Below are 15,872 nucleotides of genomic sequence, written 5' to 3'. Positions count from 1 at the left end.
TTATCTGCATATTGTTTAAATATAATCAAATATTGATTAGGTTTACCACTATTAATAAATTTACTACACTTTAACACATTCGCTGCGATCCCGAATTTTCGTTGCTTTCTTGTGGTGCGATTACCTTTAACTTTCTGCTTTCCCGCCAAATTTCGTCGACAGTTTGCAATTTTATTGTAGCTACACAAGTAGGCTAAATCTGAACATGAGTATTTTAATTGAATTTTATTAATCAAACGATGTTTTTTTGCATAAGGCAATTAAATTATTGAACAGGGGTTCCTCGAGCTTTTGGAATGTTTCATTGGGTTCCGATCCACCAAAATGGTTGAAAACCACTGCAGTAGGCTAAAGGTGTTATAACTTAGTAAAAGAGTTTTGTGTAGGCTACAGTAGGCTACTTGAAAAATGTCGTCCTACACTTGTTAACTACAACGAATGAAGAACGTGTTGCTGACTCGCAGTTTATGACAAGAAATGTTTTGATCTTTTTTCTCATTCTAAGACTGACAAAAGTCCTTTATTATTTCCACAAACACAGCTTAAAGCTAATTTATTCAACTTTGTAAAAAGAAGGCCATAAAAATATGTTTTGAAAGTACAATTGCTATAAAACTTATTGAACCAATGCTTTGTCACAGCGTGAAGCAAGGTTATAAGCAGGGCTGTGGAGAGGGGGGGATTTTAACGTGTCCGGAATGGAAGTCGTTGAAAAAAGACCGACTCCGGCTTGATACAAAATGATAAACATTAACATTTGTTTTCAAAATATTGTTTCTTGTTCTCCATATTGCGCTCTAAGTTTTTCAGAAAGTAAAAGTGTTTGTTCTTGTCAGATTTTGTCAAAGTCGCCGTTCAAATTTCAATCACAACTTGTGTGAAATTAAATTAAGGCGGAGTCGGCCAGTAAAAACCGAGGAGTCGGAGTCTTACATTTTTTGCCGCCCTTCACAGCCCTGGTTATAAGGAACAGGAAGTGTCATAGGCTTCACTCGGCCGTGAATTTTTTTGCGCAGCGGCAGCATAATTGTTTAGTGGCAGCTGAAGCAAAAAAAAGATAAAAGCTTGCTAACTTATTAAGTTTACAATATCGGTTCCAATGACAACGAAATAGGAAAGAAAAGAAAGACGGAAAATTTTGCAAGTCAAAAACGATTTCATTCTGGCACTGAAGACGATGCAGAATTATTCTTCGTCAAATAGTGAGATTCTTTTTCCAATATTTTCTCGTGAAGCGTAAAGTCAACTTGCAATGCCTGAAAAAACAAGCTGGTTTCAGTCTAGGGATTTCATCGAGAAACTTTAAGTTTTTTTGTTTCTTTTATCAAACCTGGATTTCGTATGCATGATGCATGCAGTATGCACATTGCACAGTAGCCTAATGTAACTAGAGGTTTGGGCCAGCAAGCATGAAGCACATGAATGCTGTTGATCGATTACTAACTATAACTTATTGGTTGTCAATTCAAATAGCAAATTTTGAATGTAAATTAAGACAAGATGTGATGCAAGTTTCAATGTTATGTGGGCTACTTCACAAGAATTACTTGCTTTGTAAAACCTGTTCTAACTTGCAAGTTGCAATCCATAGCCTATATTTTCAATTCTTCTGCCTGTCGTGATGGACCAACTAGAATGAGTGCAGCTTATCACACCATCATACGAAAGCAGTGATATTTTCTACCCACTTGGTGCGTAAACTGGTTGCTCCCAATGCTCACTTCTTTCGTCACTGAGAAATACCGCGGATGAGCAGCTGTCACCTGATAAACTCCGGGTATCAAAAGCCTCCAATACTCACCGAAATGTGCTGCACAAAAACAATGCACAAGATTTTTGTTCCCTATAAGTTGTGCTTCAAAATTGCAAATTCATTTTCAGTCAAGTTCGGATGTTACAAAAGCAATGCGTTATATCTGATGAAAGCTAGTTTTAGAAATTCGATGTGATTGCAACTTCTCTTCTCAGCAGCACCCATTAAACAAAAAGCCATAAAAGAATTAGTCGCCCTTACTCGTAGTGATGTCATGCTTGATACCATCAACGCGTATCGCGGCTCCCTGAATAGCTGCTTTGGAACTGTTACGTACAAAACCCTTGATACCCATGTGTGCCTAGGAAAAGAGAAACCAGTGTAAGGTGACTGATGGCCATCAACGGTTACGTAGTCAGCTGTATAGGCCTACAGTATAGCCTAAATAAGCAGTTCTTGGTAGTAATTGGTGAATATCATCTGCAGGGCTGCGATTTTTTCTTTTTTGTCGAACGACCAAAAATTCTACGCTTGTTTGTCGAATAGTAATATGACGCCACAAGAGTCAGATTATAAGCGTTTGGCCGCGAGTTACCGCACAAGTTGTGTGGTATCAGAGTCACTTTAAGTTTTTAACGCTGGTTGAGTGATTCCATCTACGACGGCAAAACATTGCCGTCGCCAAATCAACACACGTTGGATTGCTGCGACAATTGCCGTATGCTTTATTGTTTAATCAAACGAAATTTTATGCGCTTCTTCATCGCGTGTCACACGGCGGTAGCCCAGAGCATCACGCAAGCTATTTTATGCGCTGACAATGCTCAATTGTGAACTGTAAAAAGTTTGCCACCTTATGAATACTGGCTTAATTGTTACGCAAATGTTATTTTTTCATCGAATGCTTATTGTTTACCGGTGTCGTTGCGAATATAAATCATCGTGAAAGAAGATACAGGTAAAAAGTGGAATTTACCTGCTATAGATTATCAAACAGAAGGAAAAGTTAGTGTGGTATTTTGCAAAACTTGTAAAGAATTTTATGACGGAAACAAATCGGAATTAGAAAAGCTACGGGGTCAAGTTAAAAAAGTGATACGAAATTAGATAAACGATTCTTCGGCAGAAAAGAAAAATAATGCTTCTGATCATATGGCATTGCGCGTTCATGAACGGGCAGTTTTGCGTCTTCAAGTATTCCAGTGCTCGCAGTATCTCAATTGCGCCGAAATTATGTTAGTGTAAACGTAAATCGAGGCAATCATCTCGCAGTGAGATATTAATTTGTTACCGGTACCTGGTTGAACAATTAACGTTATTTTATGATAATTCAACGTCGCTAGATGTCGGATTAATGTAAAACAAACGTAAATTTCTTCTTGGGCATTGTTACGCAGGCAGCAAAATTCGTTATTTTTGCATTGACTTCACGTCTGTAGACGTTGAATCAATGTAAAAATGATGATTTTTGCTGTCTGGGTACGCAATGTAACCCGCCAGGAAAATTAAATAGATTTGTGCTGACTCGAAAGTTGAATCAACCCAAAATTAACTTACTTTTCTCTCTGAGTTGTTTAACGTGATTTAACGTAACAGCGTGCGTATCGCTACTTTTGGTATTATTACATCACTACAAATCAAACAGTGCGGTCGTGACTCGTGATAGACTACTCTAGTATATTTTTCGCTTCTCGTTTTTTCGATTCAACGTCTGCAGACGTTGAATCAATGTAAAAACGACGGGTTTTGCCAGCTGGGTTGTGTGCTTTTGTGAATGCAAATGCAAAATCGCCCATTACGTAATCACAGAAACCATTTTAGTGGATGGAAGTCAAGTTGCAACCGTGTTTATCTGTCTACTATTCCTTATTCACATTGCAAAACATTTCTGCAAGCTTGGAACAACAAGTGCACAAGTCAGACATAAATGCAAACTTGCAAACACGTTGACAATTAAAGTAGCCTACTTCGGTTATTTTATCTATAAAAGAAACCCGTTGTGTCGAATAGCACAAAACGTGTGTGGTGAAATGTTTGATGCCAGGCGTTGGAACTTCGATCAAAGCATTCTCCCGCAGTGTTCAAAATGGCGGCGCTGACGCCTTGGGAGTTTCTCGTGTGAAGCGTCACTTTTAGACCTTGCTTTGAAGTACCTGGCGCAAGAAAGTTTACGTAAGTCAGCACTCTTATGATTGCATCACGTGATGCCTCCCCCCCCCCGATTGTTCCTCGACCTGACTACGTTTAGTCCTCTCTCAGTTTTTTTTATTTCCTTTTTTCCTTTTTTTTTCCTTTTTTTTTCGTAAGGCACGGCGTTTGTCGAATAGTGATGGCGCGTGTCGAGTGACCTCGTCACCGAAAAAGGCAAAATTCGCAGCCCTGATCATCTGCTTTCAATAGAAATGGACGCCTATTGTAAGTAAGCTTTCACATAGCCTAACTAGCCTATATTAAAATACGACAGGGTTTGTTCAATAATATTTTTTAATTTTCTTATTTTAACTGATGTGGTTTTTAAATCTCCATATATTAGCAATAGTCCCTAACTCCCTAAACAACTATACATACAAATGATACAAGATTTTATTTTGATTTGTAGCCATGGTTGGACAAACTGCAACGATCTGTTGTTTTGCTCAAAAAGTTTTTTTTCCATAAATGCTTCAAAAGTAGGCTACATTACTGGCCTCAAGATATTCTTCGGAGATCTTAGTGAGGTCAAAATTGTTTCATTTTAAAAAATAATATGGTAATCCTCTTGGGAAAGTGAAGTTGTCATCTTCATCTATCGTCTTTGTGGACCAATGCAGCGTGAATATTTGTATGGTAAAAGTATCAACTGGTAAAAAGATTAAACCCAGCTCACGCTTTTGCTAATAAATTCAGACTATCACTACAACTCCGACCGAAACCGAGAGTCTGGCTCCTGAATGGCCTAGTCCAAACCTCCGGCTCCTGTACACCTCTGACAGCAACCCACACTCAAATTGAACAGTGATTACTATGGCCTGAAACATAACATGGATCACCTTCTCGGTAAAAGCCAGCAATGATTCTTTGTTGTTTTTCCACTCTCCTGGAAGCTTCCTTCGAGGTGGAAACTTTTGGCAACCAATTTCAATCGTAAGTTCAAAGCAATTTGTATGAAGGTAATTGAAGTCTTGCATTCCTTTTAAAGACAAAAAACTAAAGCAATGTTTTATAACAAGAAATTCCAATCAAAAAAATAACAAGAACGCCATTTAGACGATCAAAACTTAACAAACTTCAATCGTTCTTTCCTGCAGGGCTGTGGTCAGGCGAAAAATATACGATAGGCTATACCGTCTTCAGTGTTGTCGGATTTTTGAGGGTTGTTCAATTTTTTTTAAATTATTGTTCTTTTTTATTCTTTTTCAATTTAACTTCCCTCAAATTGTGATCGAAATTGAGGTACCCGGACATTTTGCCGAAAGGACATTTTGCCGAAAGACATTTTGCCGAAAGGACATTTTGCCGAAAGACATTTTGCTGAATGGACATTTTGCCGAAACTCATTTTTGTGTTATATGTATCGATATTCTTCACAATGTGTTTTAGTCTATCGTTCACAACCTTAGTCCTTTCGGCAATTTGTCCATCGGCAAAATGTCTTTCGGCAAAATGTCCTTTCGGCAAAATGTCTTTCGGCAAAATGTCTTTCGGCAAAATGTTCGTGCACGGAAATTGAAACGACAACTTTCACAACTACTAATAAGAGCAAGCCTTTATTATATTTTGTGGTAAAGTTTTAGATCGCATAGAGTGCAAAACAGTGAACAAAAAACAATATTTAAAAAAAAGATTACAAATTTTTATTGTTCTTCGTTTTGCATCAAGCCGGAGTCGGAGTCAGTCTTTTTTTAACGAATCCAAATCCGGACACGCCAAAATCCTTCGGACTCTACTACTCCGATTACACAGCCCTGCTTTCCTATCTCCAGTGAAAAGTACAATTTGATCCAAAACTAGCCAAAATTTGTTTCCACACTTCCAATTTTGTGACACAGAACACTGGCGTTGAATCCGGCAGTTATTAAACGCCCAGCGGTTGTCCTGGTCTGCCAAAACAAATGTCGGCGAACGAAAAATTGTGAACCGCAGTGATACACCTTGGTTAAAATCAGTGGTAGGATTCAATCTAGTTAGCAATCGGTTCGCTTTGACTATAATTAGCCACATCTGGCAATCATGCGTATTAGGTCCACTCAAAAAAGTTGGCCAGGAGCCGGTTCTGCAATTTTTTTGTCTTTAGGAAGCTGTTTGCACAAACCGGCCAAGTCCCACCACTGGTTTACTGTAAATGCATTCAAACGGCGACTGACTTACACTCCGAACGATGTGCAATCAGAATATGAACGTCAAGCATCACTTACCTCCGTGTAGCGTATACCAAGCAGCACCGTTTGTAATCCCTCCCTGGCTTCCGAAGTTACTGTCACACAGGTTGGTTGTTTCGTTTGCCATCGTACCGTGGTTCTGTTTTCAAACAGTGACAAAACAATTTAAGAATTGGTTTTGTATTGTCCAGTCGCAAAACGGGTCAGAAACGTAAATTGAGGCCGAATGTTTGCCACTTTTAAAATTAGTAGCCTGGGTAGGCCTTACCAAAAAGCTTTGATTTTAAAAGATCAAAACGTTTTCCTGGCGTACTATTTTCTCAGTGATTGTTCATAAGCAAGAGACAAGAAAATTTCAAAATTGATTGTTTTCTTGAAGTTTCCCCATTTACGTGACTAAAAAATGTGTTTTAATCCACACCAGAATTGATAGGCCTACCTGTATCGTTGTAATGTTTTAAAACGGATCTGACTGTGAACCATCTTGTTGCATGGAATTCTAAATTGTTTAAACTAGACGCAAACAATGAAAACCCTGAAACTATCGATTAGTGGAGTTCAACTTACACAAAATGGTTTACTTCATCTTCATTAAGCACCAGTACAAAGTGCCAAAAAATCTTTACAAAACTACGTCAAATGGCAATACTATCTCACAATACAATAGATTTTTGGTGTATCTTTTTTCCAGCAGGGCCTTAGAGAAAATAATTTGGGCCCGGCACCAATGAGATATTTTGGTCAAAACCAAGACACTCCTAAAAAAATATCACTATATTAAAAAATACGCGGTTTTTTCTTCACCCCCCGAGCCTATTGAAAAGGTTACAGACCTCTAAAACCATACTGAACTCGGGGCCAAAAGTACTCCCTGCCAACACTATGGCACGCCTTGATTATGCGTCAAATTAAGTTTCCCCACTATTTTGCTTATCCGTTTTTCTTTGCACAGCGTTGGGCTAATGCCTAGCCATTTTGTGTAGTTCATTCAAAATGTTGTAAATTAATGCTGACTGGTGTTTCTTTCAATACAGGCTGCAAGATATTTCACCGCTCCAATATCTCAATTGTAACACTTGGTTCGCCTATTCGAGCTATTTTTTGGAAATTCTCTTTTGCTTTTGTTTCCATGGTAGAAAAAAGATGTTAAAGTACTGTTGCCCATATTTTTTGGTTTCGCAATAAAGCAATTTGTCAGACCCCAAAATTGGCATCGCTGCAGGCCGCTTTAGGGCATTATGACGTTAAGGAATGCAAGTGTCTGTGTCTCGGCAAACACACTTAATGGCAAGCCAAAATAAGGGGAGCAGCTGACTCGAACACTATATGTCACTTCGCTGCTTCCTGTCGTCTGTAGTATCGCATCTGTGATCGCAGTGTACTGTATGTTATCGCAATGGGCGCAAATAAAAACACGATTATTATTATTATATTAACTGACTACGTATTAGTTCCTTTACCTGTGCGTAAGTCGTTGCTAAGTGACGGAATACGTCATCATCAGGACACGCAGCATAATCTGATTGCGTCGTATTCTGTTGCCAAGATTTTGATGACCATCGTCTGACGTCATAGGGGTAATTTGCAACTAGATCACCCCCGTGCAGCTGGACGGAAAGAACGAAGGGGTAGCTTGTGATCCAGTTGATCGTTGCATGCACCTCAGGGAAATGATTCTTTGAAAGTACAAAAAAAAAACGTTTGCTCACAAAAGATAAAAAGCTGTCATGGCATATAGAGGCTACAACCCTGACAGCAGGATCTGTTAGTTTTACATTGATTCAATAAAGCAGACGCAGAATCAATGTAAAAATGACGCATTTTGCTGTCTGGGAATAACAGTGATGCAATAAACGCGTCACTAATTATCATCAGTGATGATCACAATCATTGTTTTTTGATGACGTGGAACCTCTGATTACACTCATCATTTCGTATAATTACGTTTCGGAACTAACATCCACATGTTGATCGAGAGTTTAAAAGAAGAGCGGAATATGGTCAACTCAGAGGATACTGTAACTATGGTACAACTAATTCCAAAGAACTTGAACAGACTTGTTAAAACATAAATTAATGTCAACCGGCACATTGAAAGTCTGCAAGAGTCGTCGACCAGAGGAGGTGTCGTTTGTGGGCATTTGGTAGGCTATCGCTATATCGGTATTAAAATTGTTCAAACGTTCTAGTATCCCACGCGTTTACAGACCACGTCCTGATGGTATTAATTAAAATTTGAACCATTCTCAGATTTACATCTTTGAAAAAGCCAAATTAGCCTACCTTTTTATGTAGCTTGTAGAAAATTTGTGGTATGGGCAAGTTGTGATTTGGTCCATTGTTTCTTTCGTTTTGGTACACGAGAGAAGTTAAATCAGGAAAATTTCGATTCAAGTCGTAGCCATAAGCCGAATATCGTCCTGTTAACCAATCACGTTTGTCGGGAGCCTAAACAAAAATCAGAAAAGTTATTGTTACCGGGACAAGCGAAATATGAAATACTCAGCCGGAGCCAGGGTCGGATTCAGCAAGTAGCCATAGAGGTGGCGATTTCAACAAGACACCTTCTGTTTTTAGGGGGGGGTTCAATCGCCCCCCCCCCCCCCTGAATCTGCCAATGGTCGGAGCTTAATTGGAAATTGTGCCTTGTTAAATCCGACATTTAGCTTATTGCAAGTATTCCAAATGCTTGGGAAGTTCAAACACAAAGCGGCTGCCTTATCAAAATTGCCTTTTTTCCAAACTAATGTAGTGCAAACTACTGTATCTCTAATTTGTAAATTATGACTGGGAAAATACTGAAAGACTACAAAACTGCGATATTATGTTATCAAAATGTATCAGTAGCCTGCACTGCACACTGCACAGTATATCTTGTATCTGCACTTCCACATGATTTTGCAAATTTCAAAAGTTGATTAAACAAAAACTCAGTTTCTTCCTAAGACGTTTAACCAATAACAAAATTCGCACACAGGCCAACTCTTGGCAGTGGCAGCATAAGAAGTAAAAATATCTGTTTTAACACAGTCTGAGTAATGGTTAGTTGAAAACCTCGCTTTTGATGTCTATGTAGGCCCACTATATTAAGCTGCTCATCAATATATGACTTTTCGGCTAGGCATCCAAGCGTACCAGCTTTGCTGCTTCGTAATATCCGTCAGGGTTCATATTAGGTAGCAAATGAATTCGAGTGTTTTTGATCAAGCTTTTAATTCTCTCGTTCCCATTGATCCATTCCCTGCACATGTACTGTGCTAGTGTTATCAGCATTTCACGACCAAGAACCTGTAAGTGTTGTTATGGCGTTAGAATTTTGTGTTTAGGTTTTTGTCATGCAAACTACAGATATTTGCTTTACCACCCAAATATTGTGCATATTTTTGACCCTTTAAAGTTTTGCTACCTTTTCCAGCATATTAACGTGCTGGTATATCGCATTTTGCAGCTAGTGCGACCTTTTTTTCCCAGACATCGTTAAACCACAAACATACAATGATATAATGTTACATCAAATCTAGTTATTACTTTCTAAAACCTCTACCGCCTGTTTCACCCTAAAATGGGGATCATCAGAAGGTCGTGAAAAATATACAAAAGCAATAAATCGGTAATAGCCTACCTGAAAAGATATTAAACATTACAACCTTAATACAATGATATAATGTTGTTGTTATGTTATACAAGGATGTTGTAAAATGATAGATGTTAAACTTGAAATCTTGGTATTCTAGCGACTACCCCAGTCGCATTAAAGTATTGGATGTAAGAAATTGGTTACTGGAACTAAACACATGCAATCGTAGGCTACCTCATTTCCGTGGATGCCACCAATCCATTTAACTTCTGGTTGAAGAGGCTTGTGTGACCCCGGAGAATCGGATATCTCCAAAACCAACATGTGCCGCTTTTTCGTCGATGTTCCGATCGTATAGATTCGTAATATATCCGGACAAAAGCGAGTTAGTTTTTTGAATGTCTGAAATGCGGGGAATAATGTTTTGCAAGATTCAAAACAAAATTAATTAAGTAACTGAGTGATTTACAACAGTTCTTTAATTTACACTACATTAAGCAAACAATAATGAATGAAAGTATTTACTGTTAAATTTGGTGTAAATTTCAAACGTTTTTACCATCATGACAGAACATAGCTTCATGTGGTTGATAACCATTGGCACCAGCAAAAAAAGATTTTCTCCGAGCTGTACAGTATGATGTTGCTTTACGTCTTTATTTTTAAAGAAGAAAGAAATCATTATCAAATCGATCAATATGTGGTTTACAAACTCTTACCCGTTTCATGGATGCATAATCATGATGCTTGAAACGTATTTTAAACAACTTTTTACGTTGAGATTTGCTTTTTCTCCATTTTTTCTTGACGCAGTTCGGCTTTGATAAAGAAACTGTAATACAATTTAGTGGACAGTTCAACTTATCATTTTTGGAAACCTAACTTAACCTCACCAAAGAGGAAATAAAAAAGCATAAGCTATGTTATTTTTAAAGTTGATTAAAAGGAGCACAATAGAAAGCAGATAAATTTCGGTAGTATATTAACGGATTATATCTTCTTCTTCTTCAACAGATTAATCATATTTGATCAGCTGTGGCCTCCCATATGAGCTCCCTTCATTTTGCTCTGTTTTTGTTTTGTTTTTGTGCTAGTAGGCTACTTCTGGCATATTTTTTATTCCGGTAATTTGCTTGATATTGTCAAAATATTTCATCTTTTGTCATCCCTTTGCTCGTTTGCCTTGCACCATCCCAGTTAACATTAAATAGATTATATACCTCTACAAAATCGGAGTGTCTAGGAAACTGATTTTGTTCGCCCCCCTTCCCTATAAAGATGCCGCAACGTGGTGTACAAGTAAACCCAGGCTGAAGGCAAGGCTCATTCCTAGGAACTACTGGGGCTAATAGACACACATAAAAGTCTTCAACGGCAATATGTTTTTGGCGGAAGAAGGCAGTGTCTGACGGGCAGGCATCTTGTAAGGCGGGGCTCGATGAACAGAGAGCACCCGCAGCCCGTTGCAACAATGGTTGGCCCAGAAGCTGCACGTTTCGACCTTATTGGATCGCAGTGGACATGGGGCTGGCCAAGAGTGTGTGCGTAGCCCTCGTGTAGCCACGACCACCCCAAACAACCACACAGGCGAAGGGCCTTTGTCTCAATTTTGACCTGGACCAAACAAAGCCTAATGGCGATGATATCACGGGTAACGGGGGCAGGCTCGGAAGAGTTGGTAGCCTCCAGCCCAGTTTCACACATTGGCGGCGGATCTGTGATAATCGTCTCCCAATGAACTGCGCTGACATTGGGTTCCGGTAGCAAGACCAGTGTCTAGGCTGCCCTATTTCCCGCAGCCCACCCCATGACGACGATTAATGGCTCGTACTTTATCGAGCACACCTTACAACGTTAATCATATTTACATAGAAATACTTGTTATTTTTAAACAATTCCAAATCTTCATCTATCTATTAAACTCCTTTGATCAGTTGGAATGCAAACAAATGATTCAACATCGTTACTTTCCAAATTGCAAATAAATATGTTTTTGTTTTACTTTGCATGTTGCTGCTAGAATTACAAACGACTTGGATTTTACGCCTTTAAGTTGTTCGCACGTACACACAGTATTTCAATCATATTTTGAAGTTAATTGAAAGGAGCATGCTGCTTTCAGTCAATATATAAAAAATAAACGTTGAGAGTATTGATTAATCGTGAGAACCTCTATCTTCATGGAGAAGATGTTTCTTTGGAAGCTTAGGCTATTGTTGATAAGTCCACATACTTGTATTCAAGACAAGTTTTTAAAAGGTTCATTCTCTTTTTCACTTCAAGATTATGATATAGTGCATTAAAAATGTTGCTAATATAAAACACCTTTCACCTAAAACATCTTTTCTTGCTCTGCAAGTTTCTTCAGAGCTGCCATTGGGAAATAACTCGCAACGGAAAAATGCAGGCCATGTTAGATAATGATCTTCCAACACTCTTTCACACCTAAAATAAAATTTTAATCATGCTAACACTTTGTCACATTCCGTGGATTCAATCTCTTTGAAAACGGGGTCTATAACAATACCGTACACGTAACGCTAGCAAGTGAATCTAATTAGGGGCCTTAACGTTTTTACTTTTGTTTACCCCTTGACGCACCTTGAAGATAAATTCATCCCCACCAGCTATTTTTGGACCGAAAATGCATTTATCTTTTTGCTTTAATAAATTCTCTCCATTAATAGATGAAGAGGTAAATTTATCCCGATTGAGAACTTTTGAATTAGACCAATCAGCATCGAACACGTCATGCTGTCGTCAACTCGGCATATATTGATGTGTCGTCATCATATATTGCAAGCTATGTCGTGTTGTGTGAACACAAAGAAACGAAATCAAGAAATATTGATCCAAAGTCTGCTGTAAGAAAGGCCATGGAAAGGCATAGATTTCTAGCTGGGCAAGTGGAAAGAGGTTGCATTTGACCATAAACACAGAGTCAAAAGGAATTGCATAAAAAGAAAAGCCCACCAGAAAGCGAATTTGCTGCTACGTTAAGTTCAAGAGATTTACACACTTTAGTTATAATTCTTTGTTTTTGTTTTATGAGAATGTCAGTGAGCACTGAGGTACGATGAAGCAAAACACGGCCGAGGAAGCTAAATGTTGAAATATTTTCACTACTAACCTGTCGCGAACATGCTCACATACGCTTCGGCAAGGTAACATCCCTCGTGTGCGTAAACGGTCAATGAAGTGGCATTTTGGTGCTAGCATCGCATACGCCAGTTGAGTAATCTAAAAGAAAATTTATACCAAAAATCATTGCGCAAACTGGATGACAAATCAATCAGTAGCTGCTCGACATCTGCCCAAACATCTAGCCGAGTCGCCACTGCTCAAGGGTGGTAAAAGGCAGAGCACCTCAAACCTTGAAAAGGCAAAGAGGAAAGGTTCAAACGAAGCAGTAGATTAACTTAAGCATGCTGTATAATATTTTTTGCAGTGCGATACTAGTTTGCTTATAGATGCACACTTGTAAACATCACCTGAAGTTTGCATTGTTGCGTTTTTTCATTGGAAAACTTTGTATGATTTTTCTCTTTTGGCCTTTGCTTTTTAAACTTTCCTTCAATCTCTTCAAGAAATCTGAAACACATTCATTTCTCTGGTCCTTGAAATAAAGTTGCAAGGAATTCGTGTAACAATAGATAATGGACTAGATAACTATGATGTTGTAGTAGAACTGATACAGTGTACGCTTGTAGAGGATTTTGTTGGCTTATGCCAATGATAAGTTGATTTTAATTCAGCTCAGGCAATTTTATCATTCATAAAATAAGCAATTGAAGTCAATTTTAATGTGAACAGTAATTGAATGGTAATGACAGTAAGCTAAAACGCGTTAGTTAGATACCTAAACGCAGAAGAATTAAGGACTTGAGATTGACTTTGATGACCCAAAGGATTAGGGAAGTGTATCCATCCCTGACTGAATTCCTTGCAACCCGGCAACGTTGAAAGTGTGCACTCTCCTGAGCAAAACGAGTATTGAGTGTGTTTCGTGCGTTGGTTAAGTAGCACAAAGTTTGGGATTGGTTGGTTGCTTTGAATCTTTCTCCTCGGACTGACAAGGCCTCTGATGGGTTATTCCTGGCAGTTTCGCATGCTTGTATAGCTTTGAATCAGTGACGTAGGAACGGTTACGGAGATTGACAGAGTGAAGTCTCTTTTTGCTGTTGAAGTGTTGCCTGTGAATTCATCAATCCACTAGGTGCCGCTGAATGGAGAGCAGCCCTGAAATGCGTTGTTCAAGCGCACACTCCTAAAAGCAACCAAGCGCAAACCCAGACTGAAGTTCAATCGCTTTTAACGTTGACTTAACGTCTGCAGACGTTTGCAGAAGTCCCGCTATGCTTCGTCTACGTTGCATCTTTCAGGTGATGGTAACGTTGCAGTAGACTCATTGGTCAAGAGGCTGTATTGATTCCAATCAGCTTTTTTGAAGTTCCATCGCTTCACCGGTGAACTCGGACAGGAGTCACAAGTTTTGAGGCGATGATGAAGGACGGCCGGTGTTGGAACCGCGGGAACTTCTCAAGCACACGTCTGTCTGAAAGAGAGCTGTCAACACTCGCAAAGGCCAAGTCAGGGTTTGTGCCTGTTCCCCAGCGACCGGAGTGGCCGTATGTCAGCGAAGTATGCCCAGAAAAAAATGGAGGTCACCTAAGTTCCAACATAGCAAAATTTTAAGAAGAAATAAACAAGGGAAAAGTTGAGTTTCAAAGGAGTCAAATTATTTGCAATGGTCTGGGGGCTGCCCCCAGACCATTGTGACAGATTGGACTGCGCTTTAGTCACATTTTACATAATTTTGTAGACAATCCTAATGCTTTTTGTTTATAACGCACACTTTGTAATTTGTATTGACCATGGCCATGGGTCTACTCATCAAAGTAAACAGTCGGTTTCCAATTCACATGACTTCAAAATTATACGAGTACAAAGAACTAGCAACTACACAATATCAATTTTTTAAATCCAAAGCATGACAGTCACTTGCAAAAGATCGTTTTGGCAAAGGAGGGACCTTTTGCAGTGGACCGATGTTATTTGGCTAAATCTGGGCCAAATGAACCGTTATATTTATAAAATTTGTCACTATTACGTTCTTTATACTTTACTAACTCTCCCATAATGTTGGAGTTAAAACATCATAGAAACCCAGAACAAAACTTCGTTGCTAAACTTTTCACCAAACTTTCTTATGATTCAACTGGTGATCCAATGGGTCTGCGTAGTGTGACAAAACATTTGAAATAAAGTAAACATTTTCTATTTGAATTTTATTTAATTAATTTTATTAATTCCATTTGAATAAGACTATACTGAAGAGTGAAGAAGCCACGCTTGTGTGGCGAAAGCTCTATATATTAATAAATTGATTTTTCTGATTTGCTGTGATATTGTTTACTTTATAGAAACCCAAGTTTGAATTTTCAACTACGATGTACAACTGTTACTTACTTGAGACGTCTTTAGTTTTCCAGTTTGAAGTTTGTCCTTGGGCATTGATGACTTGTAAACTTAAACCAAGTAAGCTCAATGGCAAGAGAAAACACAGTCTTTTTAAATCTTTGCTATTCTTGAAAAACATTCTGCAGTACTTTACAAAGCAACTGAATTGCGTTAAACGTTTATGCCAGGCATTTCATTTCTTGCTGTGGCCTATTTTACATCCTTGCTCACTGAGGCGTGAAGGGGCGCTAAGCTTGGCGGCGTTTCAAAGAAAATTTAGATGTCTTGTTTCAAACACAAAATGACGTTCTATCAACATAACACTCCCAATTGTGACGTGTTAGTAGAATAAGCACATTACTGTAAGCTTGACTAATGACGATTGAGATACGACTAAAGAAATATTTCAAAACTGATTTAGGACTCGTTTAGCTTTTTGATCACTTGTTAAATTTGACAACAGTGTGAAGTGTCGAAATGAAGCAAACAGTTTGCATCGATTTTACGTTATTTTGTGCTAAGCCTTTCGTGTGTTGGTGAAAAGTGAAGGACGATTGCTTAGCTAATCGCAAAAATCTTTGAAATCATTTAATTGTGAGAAGATGAGATGGATCTTTTGTTAGCGCAAATGTGGGAAACCGTACAAGGCTGTTCGAAACGGAGATTTCTTTTGGTCAAAACGAAACAAATGATAGCAAAGCTATCGTTTTTACATTGATTCAAC

At 38.6% G+C, this 15,872-nt stretch overlaps 1 protein-coding gene across 1 annotated transcript; it reads right to left on the bottom strand.

Moving 5' to 3' along the window:
- Positions 1–538: 538 nt before the first annotated feature.
- Positions 539–15,339, bottom strand: LOC145778232 (carboxypeptidase N catalytic chain-like). Its single transcript, XM_082589690.1, has 15 exons — positions 15,158–15,339; positions 13,548–13,665; positions 13,180–13,279; positions 12,819–12,928; positions 12,021–12,133; positions 10,408–10,520; positions 9,923–10,090; positions 9,247–9,399; positions 8,395–8,559; positions 7,572–7,787; positions 6,148–6,250; positions 4,783–4,922; positions 2,015–2,114; positions 1,689–1,810; positions 539–1,256 (listed from the first exon to the last, which is right to left on the bottom strand). The coding sequence occupies exons 1-15, from the start codon at positions 15,285–15,287 to the stop codon at positions 1,158–1,160; spliced, it is 1,950 nt and encodes a 649-aa protein (XP_082445816.1). The 5' UTR covers positions 15,288–15,339; the 3' UTR covers positions 539–1,157.
- Between the last annotated feature and the right edge of the window lie 533 nt (positions 15,340–15,872).

This window comes from Aplidium turbinatum, chromosome 10, assembly GCF_918807975.1.
Source record: "Aplidium turbinatum chromosome 10, kaAplTurb1.1, whole genome shotgun sequence".
Lineage (NCBI taxonomy): Eukaryota > Metazoa > Chordata > Ascidiacea > Aplousobranchia > Polyclinidae > Aplidium > Aplidium turbinatum.
This window is presented reverse-complemented; position numbering and strand designations above follow the sequence as displayed.

What these genes read in the sequence shown, in the direction of transcription:
- LOC145778232 (XM_082589690.1), bottom strand. Translation starts at nt 15,287, where the DNA reads ATGTTTTTCAAGAATAGCAAAGATTTAAAAAGACTGTGTTTTCTCTTG. An exon ending in AGCAAGAAAAGATGTTTTAG is followed by an intron (nt 10,521 to 12,020) that starts GTGAAAGGTGTT and finishes ATTGTATTACAG; the next exon opens with TTTCTTTATCAAAGCCGAAC. An exon ending in CAAGCATGACATCACTACGA is followed by an intron (nt 1,811 to 2,014) that starts GTAAGGGCGACT and finishes GTTTTTGTGCAG; the next exon opens with CACATTTCGGTGAGTATTGG.